General features: G+C 42.1%; 1 protein-coding gene across 3 annotated transcripts in view; it reads right to left on the bottom strand.

Annotated features, from left to right (window-relative positions):
* stim2b (stromal interaction molecule 2b) overlaps positions 1-27,608 on the bottom strand; it is a 158,788-nt gene that overhangs the window by 58,361 nt on the left and 72,819 nt on the right. For all 3 annotated transcript variants that reach the window (XM_041194649.1, XM_041194640.1, XM_041194659.1), the window contains exon 4: positions 12,188-12,302. In XM_041194649.1, coding sequence (XP_041050583.1) covers positions 12,188-12,302 — 115 coding nt within the window. The remainder of the gene's footprint in view (positions 1-12,187; positions 12,303-27,608) is intronic.

Genomic DNA, 27,608 nt, shown 5'->3' with positions numbered 1-27,608 from the left:
GGCCCTATCGGAACCCAAACTGAGCATCTGTGAGCAGATTTTTGTTGTGGAAGTGCCACTTGATAACTCTGTCAATGATGTCATGCATCAAGTGGCTGATGAACAAGAGTAAACTGTTAGGGTGGTAATTGGCCTGATTGGATTTATCTGCTTTTTCTGTACAGGACATAGCTGGACAATTTTCCACATTTCCAGGTAGATGCCAATGTTGGCTACAAATGTTTCAGCCTTTTCTTTAACACTGATGTGCTGGGCTCCCCCATCATTGATTATGGGGATATTTATGGAAACTCCTCGAGTTAGTTGTTTCATTACCCACAACCATTCACAACTCACCTCAGTGGCAGTTTGCTAACCTCAACATAACCGATCCAGAATGTTGCAACAAGTTCCACATTATGAAAGTAAAACAAAAATAATATATTTAATCATATATCTGTGTCTAAACAGAAAACCTACTTGGATCACTGGGTCTGTGGAATCTTTAACATGAGGTGGGGGTCTCAGAAGCAAAAAAGGTTGAGAACTCCTGTTCTAAAGATCTGCCATCATTTCTACCTGCGATATCCTAGGACAACATTAAAACCATTACTTCCTCCCACACTGGCCGATCTCCCTGGCAGGACTGTCATTTTCACTTCCTTATGCTCAAGGGGCACAGGCTAGAAAGGATATGGTGGACAACTGGTTTAGCCATTCCCCATTCTCCATCATCCTGCAATGGAAAGATAACATGCAGCTTCTTTTCTCTACTGCAAACCGTCTTCTTAAAACTCTCTCCTGTCTCCTCCACCCTCACCCCAACAATAAGTGCGAAAAGCTCGTGGACTTCTTTGTCAGTAAGATCAAGGCCATCGATCAGCTGCATGCTCCAACCAGCCCTTCCACTAGGATACCAGGCCAAATTCCCTCTAAGGCTCCCCACTGTTCTAACCATGTCTTTGCATACCCATAACCTCCCTGAGCTCAACTCATCCATAAAGCCCACCTCCTTGACCCTATTCCAACTAAACACTGATCATCCAACTGCCAACTGGAAAACTTCTTCAACTTTGCTTCCAATTTCCATCCTTCTCTCCCTTCACCTGGTTCATCTCTGGCTCTTCCCTTCCTTACCTTCACTTCTCCCTCTCCATTTCTGGGGATAGGCTATCAAATAACATTCATTATAAGTCCACTGACTCTCATCTTGACTATAATTTCTCAGAACTCCATTCCATTCTCCCAGTTACTCTGTCTCTGTAGCATCTGTTTTGATCATGCAACCTTCCGTATCAGTCTTTCCAATATCTTTTCTCCAACCCCCCCCCCCCCGCCAGCCACCACCCAAATCAGGGTTCACAGGGCCCTCGACTATGTCCGGCCCATTTCCTGCACTTAAGTGGTCACCCCTTTCCCTCCATCCCAGAACCACAATAGGGTTCCTCTTGTCCGCACTTTCCATTTCACTTGCCTCTATATTCGATAAATCATCCTTCACCATTTCTGCTACCTCCAGCGTGATGCCACTACCAAACATATGACTCTTCCGTCCCCTTTCAGCACTCCAAAGAGACTTTTCCCACCATGACATTTGGGCCACTTCTCAATCACCCTCAACACCCCTGCCTTTTCCATAGCACCTTTCCATCCAAATACAGGAGGTGCAGCACCTGTTCTTTACCTCCTCCATTCGCACCATCCAAGACCCAAACACTCCTTCCAGGTGAAACTGCGATTTATGTGCCCTTCTTTCAACTTTGTATACAGTACTCACTGCTCACAATGTGGTCTGCTGTATAATGCGGAGACCACATGCAGATTGGGTGACTGCTTTGCAGAACACCTCTGTTCAGCTTGCAAGCATGATGCTGAGCTTCCAGTGGCCTGCCATTCTCCACCATGCTCTCACTCTGACATCTCTGTCTGCAGTTACTACAGTTTTCCAATGAAATTCAACTCAAGCTCAAGAAACAAGTGCCTCATCTTTTGATTAGGCACGTTATAGCCTTCCAGACTGAACAGCAAATTCAACAATTTCAGACGATAATTTCTGTTGCCATTTTGTTCTTTTCTCTTTGCATGATTTGGTCTTAATCCTGTTTCTCTCCTATTTTTATTTTCAGATGGCAGCTGTTTACCATTCCCCCATCCACACCTCCTTTGGACATTTTCTTTTCTGTGCCCCATTACTAACCACTTTGGCTTTGCACCACCAACCCTTTGGTCATTTCATCTCTCCCGAATTCCAGCTTAGCACAGACCTTCCCTTTGTTCTTTATCTACCCTCTCCCATTTCACTGGCTTAAAATCTACTGCAATTCTAACTTTTCCCCATTCTGATGAAAGATTATCAGCCTGAAATATTATCTTTGTTTCTCTCGCTAGACGTTGCTTGACCAGAGTATTTCCAGAATTTTGTGTTTTCATTTCACCCAACCTTCCCTTTTGGTCCCCATGAGTTGATGTTGTTCATGGTTCTCACTTCTCAGGTACTGTCCCTCTCTCTTTCAAACCTGGTATCATTAGCCTTGGATTTTCTAATTTACTTTTGTAGTATGCAGGCGATTCTATTTAAATATGTGGGCGTGTGGATGGTCACTTAAGAGACTTAAAGGCTTGTGCATGGCAACTTTCAGGTTGCTTTGTGGCCACATAGCTTAAAGGGAACATTGGCCAGTACCCTTTTCAAAAAAAAAGCACAACCCTTAATCCCACCACCCTTGCAAATTACACCCCATCTCCAACTTCCCTTTCATCTCCAAAGTCCTTGAACATGTTGCCAATACCAAATCTATTCCCACTTTTCATGCCTAAATCCATCCAATTTGGTTTCCACCCCTGTCACAGTGCTGAAACGGCTCTTAAGGTCACAAATGAAATTCTATGTGCTGTGACAAAGGTAAACTTTCCTTCTTTGCTTTTCTCAAACTGTCTGCAGCCTTCGACACAGTTGGCCACATCACCCTCTTCCAATGCCTCTCCATTGACATCCAACTGAGTGGGACTGCTCGCACCCGGTTCCATTTTTATCCATCTAAGCGTAGCCAGAGAATCACTTGCAATGGCTTCTCTTCCTGCTCCTGCACCATTACTTCTGCTGTCCCCAAGGATCTATCCTTGGCCCCTTATTCCCCATCCACATGCTGCCCCTCATCAACACCATCCAATAAAAGCAATAGTTTGCACATGTACACTGGCTATACCCAGCTCTATTTCATCAGTACCTCTCCCGGCCCTTCCACTGTCTCTAAATTGCCAGATGGCTTGTCCAACATCCAGTCCGGGTGAGCAGAAATATTCTTTAACTAAATATTGGGAACGTACCCCTACCAACAACTCTGCTCCCTAGCCACCTACTCCATTCCTCTCCCTGGCAATAATCTGAGCCAGAACTAAACTTTTTGCAACTTTGCTGTTATACTGAGTGCAAGATAAGCTCCCAACCAAACATTTGCACATCACTAAAACCGCCTATTTTCACCTCCATAACATTGTCCAACTTCATCCCTGCCTCAGCTCATCTACTGGTGAAACCCTAACTCATGTTTTTTCTACCTCTAGACTTGATTATCCAATGCACTCCTAGCTGTGCTTCGCAAACTTGAGATCATCCAAAACTCTGCTGCCCATGTCCTAATTCTCATTGAATCCCCTTTGCTCACTGACCCGTATTAGCTCCCAGTTAACTAATAGCTTAATTCTAAAATTTTCGTAATTGTCTTCATATCTTCCATGGCCTCACCCCTCCCCATCTCTGTAAAGTCCATCCCTACAATCTTCTGAGATATCCACACTTCTCTAATTTCGGCCTCTTGAACAACCCTGATTTTATTTGCTTGAGCACTGGCAGCTGAGCCTTCAGCTGCCATGACCTTGAACTCTGGAACTCTCCTCACACATCTTCCAACCCCTCTTTCCTGCTTTAAGAGGACCCCTTTGACCAAGCTTTTGGCTATCTGCCCTAATATCACCTTATGTAGCTCAGTGTCTAATTTTACTTTATAACACTTCTATGAAGCACTTCAGGATATTTTATTACATTAAGGGCACTAAACAAAAAGAAGTTTATTGAATTGCGTACTTCGATTCCTAAATCTCTTCAGTCCTCTACAATTCCTAGCTTCTCACCATTCCCACCATTTAGGAAATGCTCCAATTTATGTTTCTTGAGTCCAAACCTTATATTATTCCACACCAAACTCCATTTACCATACCTTTGCCAGTAAGGGCTTAAAGGGCCCCCTACCTCATTTTCCTATTGGGGTTTCAGGCAGGTACCCATCTGGAGGTGTGTCCTAAGGTGGGTCTTAAGACTTGCACCCAGGGTTCAAAACATATGGGGGCAGCTGGCAAATTTGCCCTCACAAATAGTGCGCAAAAAAATCAAAGATGGGGGTGAAAAATGCAAAAAAAGTCACACCTATTAACCTACACCATGGCTGAAGAATTGCAGGTGCAGGCATCTCAGTGAGAGCAGGAAAATAACGCAGAGTTTGATTGCAGGAGCAGCAAGCAAGGGACAGACAGAATCTGTGAGCTGCTGCTCCTCCGATCACAGATTCCACCTTTCCCATTTTCGCCGCTCCAGCTCCTCCAGTCACAGATTTCCTCTCTCCCATATTGTTACTCCTCCAGAGACAAAATCTGAGATTGGGGAAGCTGGAAGCGCAGGACGGAGGAAACCGGTGATTGGAGGTTGGGAAGCAGCTACAGAAGCATTTGAAGTCCTCCAGGACCAGGAGGACAAGGGCAGAGGAGAATCAGAAAAAGAAAAAAAAGGAAGCTGCCAGAAACTCAGTAATGAGGCTGGAAACTGGCCCAGGAGAGTCACCTGTACAGAGAACACCTTTAGCCAGTGGAGAGAAGGTTGATCCCATTTTGATTTTCCTGTAATCCTGTGGTGGTGGATGGGGAAGCAATCTTAGTTTATTACGGTAAATTGGGAACCGTATTTAGGTGATGAACAGAGACCTTTCTGATGGCAAACAACGTTAGCTCATGGATGGTGACAAACTCAGCATTGCTGGTAATCTGTAATCATTTTGCACAGTTGTTAAGTTTGAAGAATTAATGATGTCCAAGATTAACCCAGATTCTTATAACCCCTTTCCAATGTGCCTAAAAAGGTGACTCATGATTTCCAGACAATTTGACATATTTTACAAGCTCTGCAAGGTGCCCACTGCGAGCTGAGTCAAGGGATGGCAACCCTTTAGTTAAGATTGCCAATATATTTCATCTACTCTCATGCTGACATTGTCAATCATTGTTTCTTCCCTATTATCGTCTCACTTTCTGAAATCATGATTTTCACCCATTCCCTCCCCACCACCCACTCCATGAAAAAGGAGCACCCGAAAACCAAAAGGTAGCCCTTGACAAAATTAAGCTAGGCAATTTTTTCCCTTGAAAAAAATAATTATTTTGACTCCTGCTTGCACCAAGCCTTAGCCAGAACCATTGACTGGAGCAGGGCCTCAGGATCAAATTTTTTGGAGTCTTGCAATTGGTAAAGTAGCAGGAAGGGGAAGTTTACAGTTGGAGGCTTCCAGGCTGCATTTCTTGGACAGCTGCCAGAAGGCCCTGCAGCCTGGACTGACACAGGCCTGGAACAGCCAATAACTTTCCTTCACTATTTCCAGATGGTAAGCCCTGCCAGAGAACCATCTGTTTTATGTAAATGACTTGAACCCAGGTCACATCAGACAGAGTTCACATCAAGCAGAGGAGCAGGGAAGGAGAGTAAAATCCAATCATAAGTTAATTCATTGTGTCACTCAGTCCAACTCAAGGGTTCCTTCTGAATACACTTACAGCTTATTCAATTGAAACTAATGGAAGGAAGATTGCAGCCTCTTTTTGTTGCCAACCTGCTCTTTGACTCTCCAAAACGGCTGGTGTTAACGAGAGACAACTCTCCCACCATCGCCATGGCCCTCTTCTCATGGCAAAAGCATCAGTCATTCAAATGCAAAGTAATTCATGAGTTTGAAATCAAGGAGCTGGATTCTTCAAAACCTTATTTGCTGAAGAAAGCTGACCAGTGAGAAAAGTTTGTTGTTTCTTGAAAAAGGAGGTTAATAATAGAATAAATCATCATTTCAGGGCATGTCCTTAATTAATCAGATTATAGGGGCATCCTTAACTAATGTTTTATCATAGTGAAATGATATGGTTTCAAATAATGAGTGTGGGTTTAGATTCAAACAATTTGAACTCTTTTTCTGGTAGCAAACATTTAATCCCAGCCACCAGTCATTCAAATCAATTAGTCAGGTCATAAATTTGCTAAGAAATTTTGCACTTAAAGCAGATTTATGCTTAGATCTGCAGCTCCGTGTGACAGGAATGAAAGGGATTTGTACCTCAGATCCTAAGAGCTAAATTTTGCTGGCCACATGCAGACAGGCTTGGGGGTAGAAAGCCACGTCAGGGCAACTCACCAAGCATTTTCACTTCCGAGAGACTTTCTCCAGGTACGGCTGCGACCAAGGTTGATTACCTGCCCCATGGTGTCGAGCAGTCTATTAAGGCAATTGGCATTCCATTTAGGGGCCATTTTGTGACAGCACCAGTAGTTTACTGTCATCAGAGCAGCCCTGGCCATGTGCCAAGACTGCCAGCTCAATCAAGACAGCCTCCCAGTAGCAGGCCATGTGACCACTGGAGCTAGAGACTCCATACCCCACTGGCAGGGCTGCTGGGATCAAAGGCCAGAATTTAGTCCACAATTACACCTGCAGAAGGATTCCCCACCACCATGATGGCCTTAACAGGTTCGGGCTTCTTTATTTGTTGACTGCTCTGCAGGCAACCCAGGGCCCATCCATGTTAAGGCCCCCTCATGCTCACCTGTTTGGCTCAGCAGCATCCACCTCTCCCGGTGGGGCTTTCGGTCTGAGATTATTGTGGGCCATCTTACTGAACCTCCCAGTTCCCTAGTCCACCTGCCAGCATGCCATACCTAATTGGGCAGAGCTCCTGGAAGTGGGCCCTTCATTGGCCACCTTCAGGGAGATTGTGGCAGACGTGCTGTGGTTGTCCTGGCATGAGGGCACATCAGAACCTTGAACCAGTCGGGAAAATCCATCCCTGTGACTGGAGTTAATATGGGTTTATCCAGACCATAATATTAGTGACTGATATGACTAAAGATCAACATCAACTTTTCCCATCCACAGGATCGTGCACCAAATATAACTCTTCACACATGTAACTAGACACATCAGAGCCTGATGCTGAATGAGATACTTAATTACTGCATTATTCACAGAGCTTGCAAACTTCAGTAAATGCACCTGCCCTCAGTCATCATCCCTTATTAAGTGCAATTATTTTACAGATCGTTGTCAGTAATACTGACAAAATCCTCCTCCAAGAAGCAACATGTACTCTAGCATAAAAACTTGCCAACAAAAAAAATTCAGCAGTTTGCTCTGAGAAGATTACATCCCCAGAAAAGGCCTGAGCAATGTGGAAGTATAAAATTTCATATTCATTACTTGCAAAAGTGTACAGTAAAAGCAGCACCAGGCCAACTGGAAGATATTGACATTCCTTAGAGAAACCCAAAGATTCCAATTACAAACATTTTGCCCTTTGTATAATTTTATTTTCTTCATATTCAATCTCAGTTCCAAAACCACCTTTTTCTAGCACTGCAGATGAACAATCACATCCAAAAGGCACACAGGCAAGCACCTGCTGAAAGCGTTTTTTTTTTACCAGTTCTTGTCTGTTCCTGATTTAGCCAATACTGTATATCTTTTCTCCACAGATAATATGGTGTGCGATGAGAAATATTTCTTTTTCTTTTTTCTCCCTGGTCGACATAACAAAATTAGAAGCTGTTGCCAGGCATTTAACTTCACTCAACTCTTTTAGATAGATGGATAGGTATCAGGAGTTTAGTTACCAGAAAAGTCAACTCTCTGCAGATTTTAAAGTGTCTTTAACTCCTTTCATAACAAAATGGATTTTGCCCATTTCCATGGTTAATATTAAGCAGAAACAAGAATGTATTAAACTACAGGATATTTCTTTATTTACATCCGTTTAAAGTAGAAAATTATTCAATTATCTTGTTAGCAGAAAGTACCATTTAACTTCAGTCACTAAGTTTCATTATAGTGTGTTCTATGGTTAACTCATTCCTTTCCTGAGCTGTTTAAAGAGTTGAATGCTGTTTATTCTATCACATTTAAAATCTTCACCATATACACTTATTGATTTCAATGGAAAAGAAACTCCAGCGTGATGTAAAACCAGCTGTCGATTTCAGCCCACCTAGCTCTACTGGTGTTGACCAATATCACCCCCATAGTGTACTTGGTCTGAATATAAAACAATAGGCCAGAAGGTGATAAGTTCAATTTTCAGCCATCATTGAACTTGTAATAACACAACAACTGAAATGTATCTATACATTTAATAACAGCAAAGATATATATAAATAAATATATATATATATATATAAATAAAAGATACAAAAAAGCCAAGAATTAGACTTTGTGTATAACTTTTGATCATTATTCTTCCACCACGCTGTACTTCAGTTCAGTGATCAATTAGTTTAACTTATTCATCCATAGGATCCGCTGCACATTTTCCCAATCCCTTCCTAAAGATGTTGACTCATACTGGAGGAAGGTTCCACACACTGGCCACACCTTCTGGCATCTCATCATTCTTCATGTGCGAATCCGATATTGGTAACTTGGTAAGGGTGTCAGACAGCCAAGCCCAAACATGTTTTAGTCTGTTGTTTATAAATGCCATGCATATTTCCCTGCAAGGGTCACTAAGCAATGGTCAGTAGCAAAAAAAAAATCTGGTTGAACTTAGTTTTGACATTCCTGTTACTGTGTTAACTGAGATAAACTAAAACAGTGCAAAACAACTATTTAACTCGAACCTTCCTGGTTCAAGTGGCTTTGTACAATGTAAGGCAGTGTATCCAACTAGTGACCACCACCCCTATGTAAAAAAAAACTTGGGCAGTACCTCATTCAGCATCAGGCTCTGATGTGTCTAGTTACATGACTACATATTTGGAGCATGGCCCTGTAGATGGGAAAAGCTGATGTTGATCTTTAGTCACATCACTCACTAAGATGATGGTCTGGATAAACCCTTATTAATTCCAGTCACAGGGCTGTATTTTCTCTAATGGGCCACAATCCTGACATCAGAACCACACAAAATTAAGTCAAATCTAATAATTCATTATGTTTTACAGCAAGTCCTCATTTAATGTTGCCCCAGTTTTGCTTTAACGTCGGTAAGCTAATGGGGCCTGTAATCACGTCAAGTATCGAGAGATTTGTTTTAACATCGTAGCTCATGTAAAATAATTGCAAGAGGGTGAGTCGGGGACCAGGGAAGTTCAGTGTTATGGTGGTTCAGGCATGGGGAAAGGCCGCAGACAGAGTGTTAGGAGGGGGAAAGGTCACAAATCAGAAGGTCAGGGAGGGGAAGGACCAGCAGCAAGCAGGAGGATCATGGGGCAGCAAGTTTGGAAAGCAGGGTTGGTGAGCAGTAGACTAACAGTAGTCTTCTTTGCACCTGAAGACTACACTTGGTCACAATTTCTTTCCCAGGAGTTTAATTATCACAGAATTAACATCTTCAGCTGTGAGTAGAAAGTTACTTTCTTAAAATAAAATGCATTTAAAAATATTTTTTAAATTATTTCATTTACCAATGTAGGAATTTAGCAATATAAAGTATTTCATCTTACAGGGCATAAAGTTTCAATGGTTTTTTTCTGATAAGGAAGGTCCTACAGAACCCAACTCCAGTTTTAACATTGATTCCTATGGGAACCTATGTTTCATTTAAAGTTATGATTTTCAGGAACGCAACCATAACTTTAGAGGGGGAACTTACTGTATATAAATGTTTAATATGTTGAAGTTCTTACACCTAACAGCTTTTGCCAATTGCAAATTCCTTTCTTCACATTCGTAAAGGAGGCTCCCAACATGAAGATGTCAATCCATAGTTACATTCTGTCCCAGGTGCAGATATTGCATCCACTACTGTCAGGAGTGTAAAGTTACACGACAAATTTATGTGGGCAGTTTGCACTAGAAATGTGGAAATAGGGAATTATAATGGAAATATATAATAAAGACAGGACTTGTGATTTTAAAATAGGGACTGAATTGCACCTTTCATGTTCTAGTCCAATTATTTCGCACCATTTTTCACCTGAAGACTACACTCGGTCATGATTTCTTCCCCAGGAGTTTAATTACCACATAATTACCATCTTCAGCTGCTTCATCAATGACCTTCTCTCCAACATAATGTCAGAAGTAGGGATGTTTGCTGATGATCACACAATGACTGCACCATTTGCAACTCCTCAGATACTGAAGCAGTCCATGTCCAAATGCAGCAAGATCTGGGCTATATACAGGGTTGGGCTGACAAATGGCAAGTAACATTCGCATCAGACAAGTAGCAGGCAATGACCATCTCCAACAAAAGAGATTCTAACCATCACTCCTTGACATTCAATGGCATTACCATTGTTGAATCCCCTACTATCAACATCATGGGGGTTACCATTGACCAGAAACTGAACTGGACTAGCCATATAAATACTGTGGCTAAAAGAGCAGGTCAGAGGCTAGGAATCATGCAATGAATAACTCGCCTCCTGACTCCCCAAAGCCTGTCTACCATCTACAAGGCACAAGTCAGGAGTGTGATGGAATATTCTCCACCTACCCGGATGAGTGCAGCTCCAACACTGCAGAAGCTTGACACCATCCAGGACAAAGCAGCCCGCTTGATTGACACGCCATCCACAAACATTCACTCCCTCCACCACTGACACAATGTAAACCATATACAAGGTGCACTGCAGAAACTCACCAAGCCATTTTAGGCAGCACCTTCCAAATCCATGACCACTATCATCTAGAAGGACAAGGGTAGCAGACACATGGGAACATCACCTGGAAGTTCCCCTCCAAGCCATTCACCATCCTAACCTGGAAATACATCGCCGTTCCTTCACAGTCGTTGGGTCAAAATCCTGGAACTCCCTCCCTGAAAGCACTGTGGGTGTACCTACACCACCTGGACTGCAGCAGTTCAAGAAGGCAGCTCAGCACCACCATCTTCTCAAGAGCAATTAGGGATAAGTAATAAATGCTGGCTTACCCAGCAAAGTCCACATCCCATGAATGAATAAAGAAAGAATAGTTTATTCTAAATATGTAGAAAACCACTAGTCCTACTCTGAACCAAGCATTTGTCTCCGTAAATATATTGTTTCTTTTCTTTTTTTTATAAAAAGGGTCACCAAAACAATGTAGTATTTTTCCTGATATTTTAATTCTATAAGCTATCCATGCAATTCGTTCTGTCAATCAAGTAGATTTTGTTCATTTAGCAGAGCAGAGGTCACAGTGGTAACTTGGTTATTCCAAACTTGTATTACAAAGCTTTCATTATAATGTGTTTTATTTTGTCTGTTTGATTTCCAGGTAGGAGCTTTATTACTGTAGGCAATGCAACCCAAAACCAGTTAGCATAAATACCTGACTGGAGTTGTTGTGCAAGTCCACACAAACATCTACTGTATTGGTGTAACCTCCAAAGGCAGGCTGAACAGATAGCTGGAAACATTTTTTCATTTTTATTCAGGAATCAATGTGGTGAATGGCAATTAGTACTCATGATGTGTTTAACTGAAAACCATCTGAAGTCACTTTTATCTCAAGTTAAAGCCCACTGTAGAGCTGTTTAGATATCTACAGTCACATGATCAGCTGGCACCTAAGTGAAGGACTGAATACTGGAACCAGTTAAGTGCTTAGAGTATTACAAAGACAGCAGACAGGTGTTACACAGCCAGCTCTCTAACTGGTTAAGATCAAGTTTAACATGCTTAAGCAAGTGTGTGAACAGAGCTCCATTTGCTGATATCAGCAAATTTGCTGATTAAATTTTAATGTTAAGTCACATCAAGATGGGAAATAAAAAGATAAATTGTTTAATAAAGTCCTATCCTTAATTTTTTTAAAAAAACTATGCTTTAACCATTATTACATTGCGTCAGTGCGGTTTGGATGATCATACCCAAGTCACACAGTACACATTCACATTGATACCTACCGCTCAGCAGCAGCTCCTATTAATCTGAAACATGCCACTTAATCAGTCCCACTTAGCCACTGTAGGGCCCTACCTTTTGAGTTTTTCCAGTGGTTCCACAGATCTTTCACGGTGATATGTTTGTCTTCTTTATGGAATGTATTGCCTTTACTGGTAGGATCTTTGTCTTTCATATCTTCTTTAATGAACTGCAGCAAAACAAAATGAGAACGAGAGACTTTAATGCAAATAATGTGGAGCTATAGTAGGTAAATTGTTTTGGAAATTTTACCTGAACATAAACCAATAAAGTGAAGTATTTAAACCTCAAGCCATGACTAAGACCAAGATTAGTAGCTGGCTAAATGGAAGGATAGACCTGGGTGTAAAGGCAGTATCGGCCAAAATGAGGGAAATGCCCAATGGATCTAAGCTGCTAGTATATATTTTTATTTAATATGCATGTATGATTGAATTTTTAGTCTTAAGTGACATGCAGGTAAATTTGCAGGTGGTGTGGTGGGGTAGAACCGGGCTGTTATGGCACAGCAGATGGCAAATGCTGAACTGTTCAAATCCCAGAGGGAAACTGAAGCAACTGCCACAACTATTTTACAATTTGTATTTATTTCGAGATGCATGCCTTGAATTCAGTAGTAATAAGATCACTGAGTCTTATAGGTTTCTTACAAAACTAAATTAAACTACTAAATAAAAAAAAATGATTTTAAGCACGTACACAGGTTTACAAATTACTATAACTCCTAGCTCCCCGAGTTAATCTGACACCTAGTTACACCTCCGTTAAGGCAACGATACAACACATAGATTTTAAAAGATCCCGGTAAAGTAACACGATACCCTGAACAGCTGAATTCAAAGTGAGTTTTCTTCACTTCAGTTCGTGTAGACAGCAACTTGAGGCTTAGGGGCTGGATACTTTTCACACTTGTCAGATTTTAGAATTCCTTCTTTCTTTACAAATAACCTCATCTCTTTTATACAAGTTTCTCCTTTTTTAATGTAAATCCCATTGTCCCAATATGTCTTTTCAACTCTACTTTTCTAATAATAAAAATTTTTCATAGTACCTATTTTCTCAGTAAGCTTTGGGAAAAATAAACACACTGTTTGGCTTAGCCTCTGCTGGCTAGGTGTAACACCTTACCACCTCTTTGAAATTCACTACTGAGGTCTATCTAAAAATGCAAATTTTCCTTCTTCACCTCACATTCTACAACTTCAAACATGTTTACCTATTTCAAATACAACACACCTATAAGGGGTCCTAGCAGTACTGAGACAAGACAGATGCCGCATTCAAAGTTTTAAAAATTACATTAAGATTTAAACAAATCTCGTTCACTTTAGCATTTATTTTCACTTTACTAAAATCTATCCCCTTCATGTCATCCACACTATGAAAAGCAATGTTTTACTTGCTCCTTCATTTATGTTGTTAAGACACACAAACAAACCTATGGATACACCTTAGGCATTGGTATGTTTGGGACTTTGTTCCTCACCCTGATGTCCTAAAAACGGAGGGTGAAAATACATCAGATATTATTGTATACAATTCATTTTTAAAATTGGAGGATAACGACAAACCAACCAACAAAACAAATAGAAACCCACCACGAGGCTCACAGGCCAAGACAGTGGAGCATCTTAAAACAGATCAATGAGAAATAGAAAGGCCGACGCATATAAACGCAGTGGAATAATTCAAAATAGAATAATGAAGAAATGATAGGTACACACACACATTTTATTGAACTTAAATACATGAATACTGTAAAATAACCTATTCAGCAGCTTATATGGAGTTTTCCAGCCACTTCAGCTTTCTGAAGAGTGGCACCAGAAACTCTATTTTAAATGTATCACATCAAGTGGCAGGATGAATGCTTCAAATTCATACATTATATAAAATACCATATGAAAACTTACTTTTGCAGAAGGTAGGATAGCTTATGATCTACATGGAAAGACAATCTTTGGTCACTGCAGCATATTTTTCTAAAAGCATCAGTGACTTTTTCAGAACAGGTTTTTCAGGTTTTACACTGCAATAAACGTTTTCTCTGAACAAATCATATTCTGATATTCTGCCTTCAAAATAGAATAAGGTTTAACCATGGTATTCCTTCTAATATAGGAAAGTATATGAAATACATTTGTTGATGATGCTCCAAACAGTTGAGCTGGTTATGTACATTGCCTAGAGTAGAATTAAGTCATACAATGCAGGAGAAGATCCCAGACTAAATTCAGTTTGTGTAAATTTGGAAGATTTCAGTCAGGCCAGCAGTGCAGGTACTGCAATTGTGTCCCAGTTTAGGGAGAGAGTAAAACAAAAGAAATCAAATATTCTATTTCTGATTGCTAGCCAGTGTTGTCTGGATGGAAAGTATGCAAGTGTCAGCACGAAAGAAATGTCCATGGCGGAATGAGCTGCTGACAATTATTAGTAGTTCATCACACCAGATTAGTTATCAGTGGCACTGGAGGCCACCAATCTTTGTGAAACAATATCACAGCAAAAGTCACTGCCCTCATGAGAGGAAGGGAGTATATAGGATTGGTGGGTGGAGTTATGCTGGTGAAAGCTGAAGCGAAAAGTATCCAAGGCTGCATTCACACTGCAACTGTGGAATTGATACAGAATGGTTTTGCTTTGTAGCAGTGCTAAAATTGTGATACATATGCAGCTTAAATATCTATCATAATTGAAAAATAATTAATGCAATGAGCTTTTTTTTCCAGTTTGTGGTTTTAAAATTAGTACTAAGATAACAGATAAATTATGTACTGTTCTTGGCACCCCAATACCCTAGTACTGAAACAAACTAAAGAGAATTGAGTCCTATTAGAAACTTGTGGCTAACCTTTCATTCAATATTCAATTTCAGCACAGCCACAAGTCACTAGTGCTTTGCATTTTTCTTTAAAGTTAATGGTGCTTTGAATAAATTTGTGACCCGAGTGTGAGAATGCTTCCACTTGGATTAGCTGCACTACCAGGCTTTTCTTGTTTAATAAAGAATTTGAGGAAATTATACCATCATGAATGCACCTGGCTATGCAAATCAGCATACTGTACAAGGAAGTATTCATCTGTCTTTTTTTAGTTGGTATGAGAGACTTTGATCTCCCTAGAATTACAGCCTAAAGAAACAATCGCCACTGCATCATCCCTAGCTATCAGAACATCAGTTTCCAAGAGCTCCTCACACAATGCCATGCTTCAGCCAGAGCTATCAGCCTTGCCATTTTTTGCCTGTAAAGATTAGAAGGCTTTCAACTCTCACACACTGACATCCTACTGGGCAGCCACCTCCTCTGACTGGCTGAGGTGCTGACACTGCGTGGGGCCTGTGTAACACTGGGAAAACTATGTCAGTGGAGGTTTGCAGTTTGTTGTTTAACTATCCACCTCAGTTGCCTTTTGCTTGTGCCTGGAGGCGGGGGGTTGCCAACTTTAGACTCAACCTGGCCCTGAAAAAGCAACTAGAGGTGGGAACACATCAGCAAACTGGCCCAAAACTCTGTGGCATCCTTCCCTCTGGCACAGCAATGGTTTGTGCCATCTTGGTGAACTCTGTGTTAAGCATTACCTGCTATGGCTCAAGAGCCCCACTCTGACATGGCAGTTTCCACCACATTTGCTGTACAGGAAGTGGGCTGAGAAGCTGCACGATTTGCTGGGCTCTGTTTCCTCTGGGCCCTCTTCTCAGCCCGCTGAGGTTTTTGTTTCTGCTCACCTCTTCCAATGCCCATCCAGTCAGCCTCCAGAGGTCACAGATGTCAGCGACTATCTCCCAGATATCAGTGTCAATATCCACCATCTTTATCTCTCTCTTGCAGGTGTCCTTGTAGTGGAGGTATAGATGCCCAGCAGGTTGTGGCTCAGTGGCCAGTTCACTGTACAGAAGGTTTTTGCATTTACAGCTATCATCCGTCCGATAACACAGCTGAGCCAGAGCAGACATCGTTAGCTTAGCAACGAGTGTATGTTGATGGAATCAGCATGCTAAGGCGGAAAACTGTTCAGTCTTTTTTCCTGCCTAGCATATATTGTTCAGGTCTCACCATTGTAGAGGAGAGCGCTGAGGACAAGTTTGGTAGGCTCGCAATTTGATGTTCAGTCAGGTTTCTGTAATTCCAAACTCTCTTACTCAGCTTGGACATAACATCTGTAGTTTTTGCAGTGTGTATGTTGATTTCAGCATCATGCGACAGATTGCTGGCGATTAAGAAGCCTAGATATGTAAAGCTATCAACAACCTCCACATTGTCAATGCTGATAGATGGTGCTATGACAAAACCATGGCATTTATCTTCCTGATGCTGATGCTGATGATGATGTCCAACCAAACTCTTTACAGGCATGAGTGTGCCTATCCGTCTGCTACTAAAGGTGTTCTTCAGTACGGAACATTAGTGTGATATTGTCAGCATAGAACTCTCTGATGATGACTTGGCATACTTTGTCTTGGATCTCGGCAAGCAAGGATGAACAGCTTTCCATCAGTTCTAGTATGTAAGTAGACACTCTCTGTAGATGACCAAAAGACATGATGGCAACAAAAAGAATATGCCAAAGAGTGTCAGAGCCAGAACACAATCCCGTTTGACCCCATTGCAAATCTCAAAGGGTTTCAATTATGCCCTGTGATTGCTGACCTAACCCATCATGCTGCCACGGAAAGAGGAGATTACATTGAGCAGCTTCAGCAGGCATCCATATTTCTCCAACAGCTTAAATACACTCAAGTTCTGTCGAAGGGTCATGAGGACTTGAAACGTCAACTCTTTTCTTCTCTGCCGATGCTGCCAGACCTGCTGAGTTTTTCCAGGTAATTCTGTTTTTGTTTTGGATTTCCAGCATCCGCAGTTTTTTGTTTTTATCTGTGTTTAATTGACTGCCACTGCTCTTCAAGAAATGCCTACCTCCTTGAAGAAGTTCTGTTCGTCTCTGCGACAAGATTTCCATATCTCTCTTTTGCCTTGCTCACCTTCATTGCTTTCCATTTCTCTCCTCACTCAAGTTCTGTCGAAGGGTCATGAGGACTCGAAATGTTAACTCTTTTCTTCTCTACCGATGCTGCCAGACCTGCTGAGTTTTTCCAGGTAATTCTGTTTTTGTTTTAAATACACTGCCTCTGCTCACATGGTCCAGGACGAGCCCTCATGCAGGAAAGTGGGATAGGGGATATATTCTTAGATTAAAGGATAGGCCATTTAGGACTGAAATGAGGAGGAATTTCTTTACTCAAAGGGTGGTAAATCTTTGGAATTGTCCACCACAGAGGGTTGTGAAGGCTTAATCACTGAGTATGTTCAAGACAGAGATCGATAGATTTCTAGATGCTAAAGACATTAAAGTACATGGGATAGTCCAGGAACATAGCTTTGAGGTAGATCATCAGCCACAATCTAGTTGAATGGCAGAGCAGGCTCAAGGCACCAAATGCTCCTGCTCCTATCCCATATGCCTTGGTGAGATTGATGAAGCAATATATAATGGTCTTTGTTCATGACATGTCTCTTGCAGCTGCCAGGCTGACAAGATCATGTCAACTGTCGATCTTCCAGTTCTGAAGCCACATTGGGATTTCGAATAGATTTATTCAGCCAAGATCTGCAGTCTGACAAGGACAACATGTGCTACAGGAGCACTGGTTTCCCATGCTTTATGACTTCAGGCGGTACTGCATCAGCACCTGGAATTTTGCCCATGACAAGCAAGTCAATAGCTTTGCTAAGCTCATCCACTATGGGTTTGATATGCAGCTCTTCTGTGACAGGCAGGCTCTCTAGGGTGTCTCGCGCTTGCTCAGTAAGGTGTTCTGCCTAGAGTGCAGCTCAAGGTAGACAAAAATTTAAGATGATCCTGGGCTGCCCAAACATCAGGGTCCTCTTCTCAACCTCCCCAGTTGAGCCCAAAGGAACGCCAAGCACTACGTTTGGCACTTGCTTGGTTGCAGGCATTGCCAGAAAAATTACATGTTTAGAGATCAGTCTGCCTTTGGGCTCCACTCCAAATTTTTTGGCAGGGTTTGCTCCCTTAGCCTTCGACTCTCCTGAGGCATCCTCAAGGCAGTGGTGTTACTTGTCCAGGATTTGGTTCATGAGTGCAAGGGCGTGTCCACATGCCAGCGAGCCTGCATGTCTGGAGGCCAAAGCTCCTCAGAGCTCCTCAAGGGCCCCAGCTTTTGTTCATCAACACAAGGAGGCACAGCTGAGGACTTGCAGATGCAGAGGTTGTGGACTGACGGAGAGATTTACACATTTGGCTCTCTTTTAGCATTGCTGCTTGCCAGCAGTGTGGGCTAAAAATGAGAAACAAAACTAGCACACAAAAGCAGAAAGCATCACCCATACACTAGGCGCATCACATCAACTTGTTGGACACGCTGGCCCAAAACATTTTTCTTTAATTTTGCTCACCTCCCCAGCCCATCTCCAAATCAACTTTCAAGGACCTGGCAGAATTCCCCCTTTCTTCATAACTTCATGTTAATTTTGCTTACAAAGACTGCTCGGACATCACAAAGTGGTTTAATTACCATCCACAGTTTACTATTTTGAGCAGTGATAGAGGAAGAGGACTCAAATGTTTGGATCAAAATAAACAAAGAGGCATTTACATAAATCCTATTCCCAAGGGCAACAAAACACAAATACAAAACAGAAAAAGTGGAGATTGTTTGTGTCACATGCAGTCCAGTATAAAAGTTGCGCAAGTATACTTGCAAGGGAGAGATTAGTCATAACAATATGTAAATGGGGGTGAAAGTATAATGTTGCACAAGCAACATTAAACCAACTTGCACAAAGTTAGCAAAAAGCTTTGAAGTCAAAATAAGCATTTAAACCTATGGCATATCATCCTTCACTGGATTATACTAGCAGTGTCAAAATTCACTTAATAATTTTAGTTTTACACAAGCTATAAAAATATTTCAAAAAAGGTTGATTATATTCTGATGTGTGATAAATCAAGATTCTTAGGCTCACATGGGTGTCCACATTCATGAGATGTGGGCTTCACTGGCTGGGCCAACATTTATTGCCCATCCCTAGCTGGCCTTGAGAAGGTGGTGGTGAGCTGCATTCTTGAACCACTGCAGTCCCTATGGTGTAGGTACAGCCACAGTGCTGTCAGGAAAAGAGTTCCAGGATTTTGACCCAGCGACAGTGAGGAATGGCGGTATATTTCCAAGTCAGGGTGGTGAGTGACTTGGAGGAGAACTTCCAGGTGGTGGTGTTCCCAACTATCTGCTGCCCTTGTATCCAGGAATATTTACTGCTCAGTCCTGCCCTTCTTTGAGCTAGGTCTCTGTTATAGCAATATTATCATAATTCCATTAGCCAACCTGTGCCTGCAGTTCACAAATCTTATTAATCACACTGTGTATTCACATACATGCACGTCAGCCCTGACTTAGGCTTTTTCACTTTCCCGCTTATTTTGACCCCATCTAATGACTTACTGCTGCCTACTCTAATTCTATCAAACTCTCCAAGTATTCTATCTACCTTGATGCAACTCTCTGATATATTCTCATTATCAATTGATATTTCACTACTTTCCACTGCCAGTTTTTCTCCTTTGCATTCTGAATTTCCCCACAAGTCATGGCCAAAATAGTCTGCTAATTTTCAAACTATTCAAAATTGTGCAGGAAATGCTATTAAAAATAAAATCCTATTTGTGAAAAACCAAGGTTATTCCTATTTTCCTTTAAATAATTAATGAGCTTGAATTGTATACATCACAGGTAGTATTTTACATCATACCAAATAATCTTATTTTCTGGAGGGCCCAAAATTATTAATTCCAAAGTAAGCAAACTCCAATCCTTCAAATAATTCACTAAGCTTCAGAACAAAGCTGGGCTAGTCACCAAAAGTCAGATTGGAAATATACAAATCCTTAAGGCAAAATTGCTTAATTTAAAGAGTTACCATTATATTTTTCTACAGCTCCCTTGCAGTGTTAAAAAGTGGGCTTACTTGAACTTGAGCTTTTTTTTTGACTTGAAACCCACAGCTGCATGTAATTCACAGATTACATGAACATGTCAGCTATGTTATAATCCAATTAGGGACCAGTAACCTTTTGTTTAAAGTAGACAAAGTTTGAAATCACAGTTACCCGCTAGGAGAATAATGCCACAAGTTTCCATGGTTTTAAAACAAAAAAATACTTTACCGTACCGAGTTAGAAAAGCAAAACAATTTACAATTTCTATCTTATAGTCTTACATTCACAACTAAACATGATAAATATGAATTAACAGGCACACTGTGGTGACCACAGCACACTGCACATGACATAGCAGATGTGACCAACACAAATTCCGAAGACTTTTCAGCAACCCACCCAGACATCAATGGCCACTGGCAAAACTTTGGCTCCCTCTTGAGGGATTCCAACTCTTCACTTCTGAAGATTTCCTCGAAAGCTAATCCAGCTCAACTGCCTCCATGATTGCTCACCTCCCAATCGTTCAACCTGTCCTCCAAAAACAGTGTTCCACAGAATTCACGAAACTGCACTCCCACCTCTAATTACTGGCACAATTCCAGCTCTTTCTTAAGCTGTTAGCTTCAATAAGCTGGCACTGCCCCTGGGCTTCTCTGAAGGCCAGCTTCCTGACAGCACCAAGCTATAAATGGCTCCCAGGACTTCTGAGCCCCAACTGCCTGGGGCCTGCTAAAAGCTCCCAGTGCTTCCCTGTGAGTTGTGAACTACACAAGGTATAAACTGCAACCAACCCTCTCTCCCAGCAAACATGCAAATAAACTGAAACCAGAAAGCCTTGAGCTCCACACACCTCCATGACAATGTAACCTTTCAGGGTTCAACGAATGCTTTTAAACTAATTTAACTTCCAAAACAAAACATCTCGCTGGACTGTACCACCACATTTCCAACTCTCCAGCTAAGTAAGCCTACCTGCTGGATCTTTCTGGCCGTTTACCTCTAAAGCCAACGTGGCCCCAACCTTTTAAGTGTATTAGTCTTCAAGCTGCTTTAGTTGCATTTCTCGTTTTCTACAGTTAAACTTTGGTCTTCCCAGGCCTAAAAATTATTTCTAAAATATTACTATGAACCATGAACTAGATATTTGTCACAGCTATTTAGGCTTCAAAGCTGATAGGAGTGAACTACCTGAATAAAGGTAAAGAGTATTAAGAAAACAACGGTGCGTGACTAAAGATCTCAATTTCTTTTGAAGTTTAAACACCTTCCAAAGCTAATGTTATCCAGTGTGACACTTGCAAAGGAAGCCAGTATATTATTAATTTGAATATGCAAGTTCTTTCTACTCTACTCACCAACAGTTTCTCAGTACACAATGGCATTTTTATTTTCTATTTCTCCTCCACCAAAGAGGCTAATCATAGAATCACAGAATGGTTACAGCAAAGATAGCCTGTCATGTCTGTGCTGGCTCTCTGTAGGAGAATTCACTGTCACTCCCTGCCTTCTCCCTGTAGCCCTGCATATTCCTCCTTTTCAGATAACAGTCCAGTTCCCTCTTGAATGTTTCAATTGAACCTGCCTCCACCACAATCTTAGGCAGTACATTCCAGAACCCAACCACTCATGTCGCCATTGGTCTTTTACCAGTTACCTTGAATATGTGTCCCCTGGTTCTTGACCCTTTCACCAATGGGAACAGTTTCTTCCATCTACTCTGTCCAGATCGCTCACGATTTTCAATGCCACTATCCAATCTCCTTTCGACATCTCCTCCAGGGAAAACAGACCCAACCTCACCCGTCTATCTACGCAACTGAAGTTCCTCATCCCTGGAGCTATTCTGATTAATCTTTTCTACGCCCTCTCTATTGCCTTCACATCCTTCCTGAAGTGCAACATCCAAAACTGGACAATATTCAATTGAGGCTGAACCAGTGTTTTATACAAGCTCAGCATAACTTCCTTGCTTTTGTACTCTATACCCTTATTAACAAAGCTTAGGGTGCTGTATGTTTTGCTAACCATGCTCTCAACCTGTCTAGCCACCTTCAATGATGTATATACAACCTCTGCTCCTGCACTCACTTTAGAATTGTACCCTTTACCTTATATTGCCTCTCTACATGCTTCCCACCAAAACAAATCACTTCACATTTCTCTGCATTAAATTTCATCTGCCATTTGTCTGCACGTTCCACCAACCTGTGTGTTGTTTTGAAAAACTATCCTCCACAGTTCTGCATTTTATATCAAATAAAAATTTTGAAATTGTGCCCTGTACACCAAGGTCTAGATCATTAATATACATCAGGAAGAACAGGGTCCTAACACCAACCCGAGGAATTCCACTATAAGCCTTCTACCAGTCCAAAAAGCATCCGCTAACCACTATTCTGTTTCACATCACTCAGCCAATTTCATATCCATAATGACGAAAAAAAGACAATCAACAAATAATGCTGAATCTACAATCTTGAGACATGAACGAGAGTGCTGAGCCACAAATGCCATCAACAAAAGAAAACTGAAAGAGCATGCAAAAGAAAGGTAAAAACAAAAAACTGCGGATGCTGGAAATCCAGAACAAAAACAGAAATACCTGGAAAAACTCAGCAGGTCTGGCAGCATCGGCGGAGAAGAGCAAAGTTGACATTTCGAGTCCTCATGGCCTTTCAACAGAACTAAGTAAAAATAGGAAAGGGGTAAAATATAAGCTGGTTTAAGTGGGGAGGGGGGTGGAGAAGAGAGAGAGGGGAGGTGGTTGTTGGGACAAGCAAGCAGTGATAGGAGATAACCAAAAGATGTCACAGACAAAAGAACAAAGAGGTGTTGAAGGTAGTGATATTATCTAAAAGAATGTGGGTGAAGGGAAGATGTGATTCAAAGGATCATCCTCCACCCTTTCCGACAACTCCAGTATGATGCCACCACCAAACACATCTTCCCTTCACCCCCCTGGGCGGCATTCCGTAGGGATCGGTCCCTCCATGACACCCTGGTCTACCTCCCCATGCGAATGCAAGATATGCAACACCTGCCCCTTCACTTGCTCTCTCCTCACCGTCCAAGGGCGCAAACACTCCTTTCAAGTAAAGCAGCATTTCACTTGCATTTCCTTCAACTTAGTCTACTGCATTCATTGCTCCCAATGCGGTTTCCTCTACATTGGAGAGACCAAACGCAGACTAGGTGACCGCTGTGCAGAACACCTTCGGTCTGTCCGCAAGCATCACCCAGACCTCCCTATCGCTTGCCATTTTAACACTCCACCCTGCTCTCTTGCCCACATGTCTGTATTTGGCTTGCTGCATTGTTCCAGTGAAGCTCAACGCAAACTGTAGGAACAGCACCTCATCTTCCAACTAGGCACTTTACAACCTTCCGGACTGAATATTGAGTTCAACAATTTTGGATCTTCAACTCCCTCCTCATCCCCACCCCCTTTCCATTTCTTCCCCCTCCTTTTTGTTTTTTCCAATAACTTATGTAGATTTTTCTTTTCCCAACTATTTCCATTATTTTTAATGTATTCCACCGATCACTTATCTATACCTTTTATGCCCTTTTAGTCTTAGACTCTAGATCACTAATATACATCAGGAAGAACAGGGTCCTAACACCAACCCGAGGAACTCCACTATAAGCCGTCTACCAGTCCAAAAAGCATCCGCTAACCACTATTCTGTTTCACATCACTCAGCCAATTTCATATCCATAATGACCCCTCTAGAGCTATCTGTACTTTGCTTGTCCTGCTATCCATTCTTAATTAGCACATTCTTTTAGATAATATCACCACCTTCAACACCTCTTTGTTCTTTTGCCTGTGACATCTTTAGGTTATCTCCTCCTATCACTGCTTGCTTGTCCCAACAACCACCCCCACCACTTCTCCACCCCCCCCCACCTCACCACCCCACCCTTAAACCAGCTTATATTTCATCCCTCTCCTAGTTTTGCTTAGTTCTGTTGAAGGGTCACGAGGACTCGAAACGTCAACTTTGCTCTTCTCCGCCGATGCTGCCAGGCCTGCTGAGTTTTTCCAGGTATTTGTTTTTGTTATGCAAAGGAAAGGAACTTACACTTGTAAAGCAGCTTCCACAACCTCAAACATCTCAAAACTGCTTTACAGCCAATTAACTACTTTTGAAGTGTAGTCACTTTCATAATGTAGGAAATACTGCTGGAATAATGTAGGAAATTATACAAAGGACGACCTAACAATAGTAATTTTAAAAATGACCAGGCAAGCTGTTTCTTAATGATGCTGGCCAGGGCACCTGATCTCGCGTGCTCTTCTTTAAATAGTGGCATGGGATCTTTGATATCCACCTGAAAGGGTAGATGGGACCTAGGTTTATCATCCCACTGGAAAAATGGCACCCCCAATATTAAAGCACTCTCTCCACCAGAATGTCAGCCAAGATTACATGCTCAACTCTCTGAAAAGGCAGTCATTACTGAGGTGGACAGAAGTGTGTCACAGGCGTTCCAAAATTGTGCCATAAAAAAAAACTTCCTGTTGTCAGATTTAATTTATTCATTCACAGGATGTGGGCTTCGCTGGCTGGGCCAGCATTTATTTCCCATCGCTAGGTGCTCTTGAGAAGGTGGTGGTGAGCTGCTTTCTTGAACCACTACAGTCCATGTGGTGTAAGTACACCTACACTGCTGTTAGAAGGAATTACCAGGATTTTGACCCAACAACAGTGAAGGAACGGCGAGATATTTCCAAGTCTGGATGGTGGGTTACATGGAGGGCAACTTCCAGGTGCTGGTGTTCCCACCTATCGGCTGCCCTTGTCCTTGTAGGTGGTAGTGGAAGGGGATGTTTGTGGATTGGTGCCAATCAAGTGGGCTGCTTTCTCCTGGATGCTGTCCAGTTTTTTCAGTGTTGTGGAAGCTGCACTCATCCAGGCAAGTGGGGAGCATTCTACCACACTCCTGACCTGTGCCTTGTAAATGGACAGGCTTTGGGAAGTCAGGAGGTGAGTTACTTGTCGCATGATTCCTAGCCTCTGACCTGCTCTTGTAGCCACAGTATTTATATGGCCAATCCAGTTCAGTTTCTGGTGAATGGTAACACCCAGGATGTTGATATTAGGGGATTCAGCAATGGTAATGCCATTGAACATAAAGTGGTGATAGTTGGATTCTCTCTTGTTGGAGATGGTCATTGCCTGATATTTGTGTGGCACAATTGTTATTTGCCATTTGTCAGCCCAAGCCTGGATATTGTCCAGGTCTTGCTGCATTTGGACATGGACTGCTTCAGTATCTAAGTCGTCGCGAATGATGCTGAACATTGTACAATCATCAACGAACATCTTCACTTCTGACCTCATGATGGAAGGAAGGTCATTGATGAAGCAGCTGAAGATGGTTGGGCCTAGGACACTATCCTGTGGAACGCCTGCAGTGATGTCCTGGAGCTGAGATGACTGACCTCCAACAAACACAAACATCTTCCTTTGTGCTAGGCATGACTCCAACCAGTGGAGAGTTTTCCACCTGATTCCCATTGGCTCCAGTTTTGCTGGGGCTCCTTTATGCCTCACTTGGTCAAATGCTGCGTTGATGTCAAATGCAGTCACTCTAACCTCATCTCGGGAATTCAGCTCTTTTGTCCATGTTTGAAGCAAGGTTTTAAGCAGGTCAGGAGCTGAGTGGCCCTGGCTGAGAATCCAAACTGGGCTTCGGTGAGCAGCTTATTGCTAAGCAAGTGCCGCTTGATAGCACTGTTGATGATCCCTTCCATTACTTTACCGATGATGGAGAGTAGACTGATGGGGTAGTAATTGGCCAGGTTGGATTTGTCCTGCTTTTTGTGTGCAGGACGTACCTGGGCAATTTTCCACATAGCCGGGTAGGTGCCAGTGTTGTAGCTGTACTGCAACAGCTTGGCTAGGGGCACGGCAAGTTCTGGAGTACAAGTCTTCGGCATTATTGCCAGCATATTGTCAGGGTCTATAGCCTTTGCACTATCCAGTGCCTTCAGCCGTTTCTTGATATCACATGGAGTGAATTGAATTGGCTGAAGATTGGCATCTGTGATGCTGGGGATCTCTGGAGGAGGCCAAAATGGATTGTCCAACCAGCACTTCTGGCTGAAGTTCATTGTGAATGCTTCAACCGTATCTTTTGCACTACTGTGCTGGGCTCCTCCAGCATCGAGGATGGGGATATTTGTGGAGCCGCCTCCTCCAAATTGTCCACCACCATTCATGGCTGGATGTGGCAGGGCTGTAGAGCTTAGATCTAATTCATTGGTTTTGGGATCGCTTAGCCCTATCACTTGCTGCTTATGCTGATTGGCACACAAGTAGTTCTGTGTTTATAGCTTCACCAGATTGACATCTCATTTTTAGGTATGCCTGGTGTTGCTCCTGGCATGCCCTCCTGCACTCTTCATTGAACCAGTGTTGATCACCTGGCTTGATGGTAATGATAGAGTGGGCAATATGCCGAGCCAAGAGGTTACAGATTACATTCAAATAGAATTCTGCTGCTACTGATGGCCCAAAGCGCCTCATGGATGCCCAGCCTTCAGTTGCTAGATATGTTTGAAATCTATCCCATTTAGCACAGTGATAGTTCCAAACAACATGATGGGGGGTATCCTCAATGTGAAGGCGGGACTTTGTCTCCACAATGACTGTGTGGCGGTCACTCCTACTGATACTGTCATGGACAGAAGCATCTGCGGCAGGCAGGTTGGTGAGGATGAGGTCAAGAATGTTTTTCCCTCTTGTTGGTTCCCTCACCATCTGCAGATGTACTTTGAAGTACTAATTAATTATCTTTCATATTATAAACGAAGATCAAATGTAGCCTTTAGGTGACAGAGGGATTAGTGCGGGAATAACTGGACAGTGTGCAGGCCTAATTCCATCGTTAAAGTCAAAGTATTATATAAAAATAAAGACTGACTGTAACAAAATTTATGTCAGTTTGGGAAGTAGAGACACAGAAGAGTTGGTTACTGCAAGGAAACTCTAATGCTGCACAGAGTGGGAGCAGGGAAGCTGAGGTACTGGGGCATCACCACTGGCAACAGGTTGTAATTACAGTATGGCAATTTATTCTTTTAATATACATTCATAATAAACACGCTTTGTCATTAGAGATATTTTTCATTGTAAGACTTTTTAGAAGTATCTCTCTCCAGAAAGTAGCAAACGAGCATTTTGAAAGGGAGATTTGTTGCAATATTGGATGTCAGAGCCGACGTTGATGACCCACAATTCCTTTTTTGAACAGGCAGAGATGTGCAAAGTTTAGTGGATAGCCTGAATACCTGAATATTGCTAAAGTAAATGCCTTTGTACAAATTCCTTCCGAAGCAGAAACGTTGAATCTGTTAATTGAAAATGTAATAACAATAAATCTGTTATTTCATAGGGAGAGGATGCATATTCAATACAGACATCTGTAATAATAACAATAAACATTTATAAACACCAAATATAATTTTATTTCCAGCGTACTGACAAAACCATAAATGATTTCCAAG

The sequence above is a fragment of the Carcharodon carcharias genome, chromosome 1, assembly GCF_017639515.1.
Source record: "Carcharodon carcharias isolate sCarCar2 chromosome 1, sCarCar2.pri, whole genome shotgun sequence".
Lineage (NCBI taxonomy): Eukaryota > Metazoa > Chordata > Chondrichthyes > Lamniformes > Lamnidae > Carcharodon > Carcharodon carcharias.
This window is presented reverse-complemented; position numbering and strand designations above follow the sequence as displayed.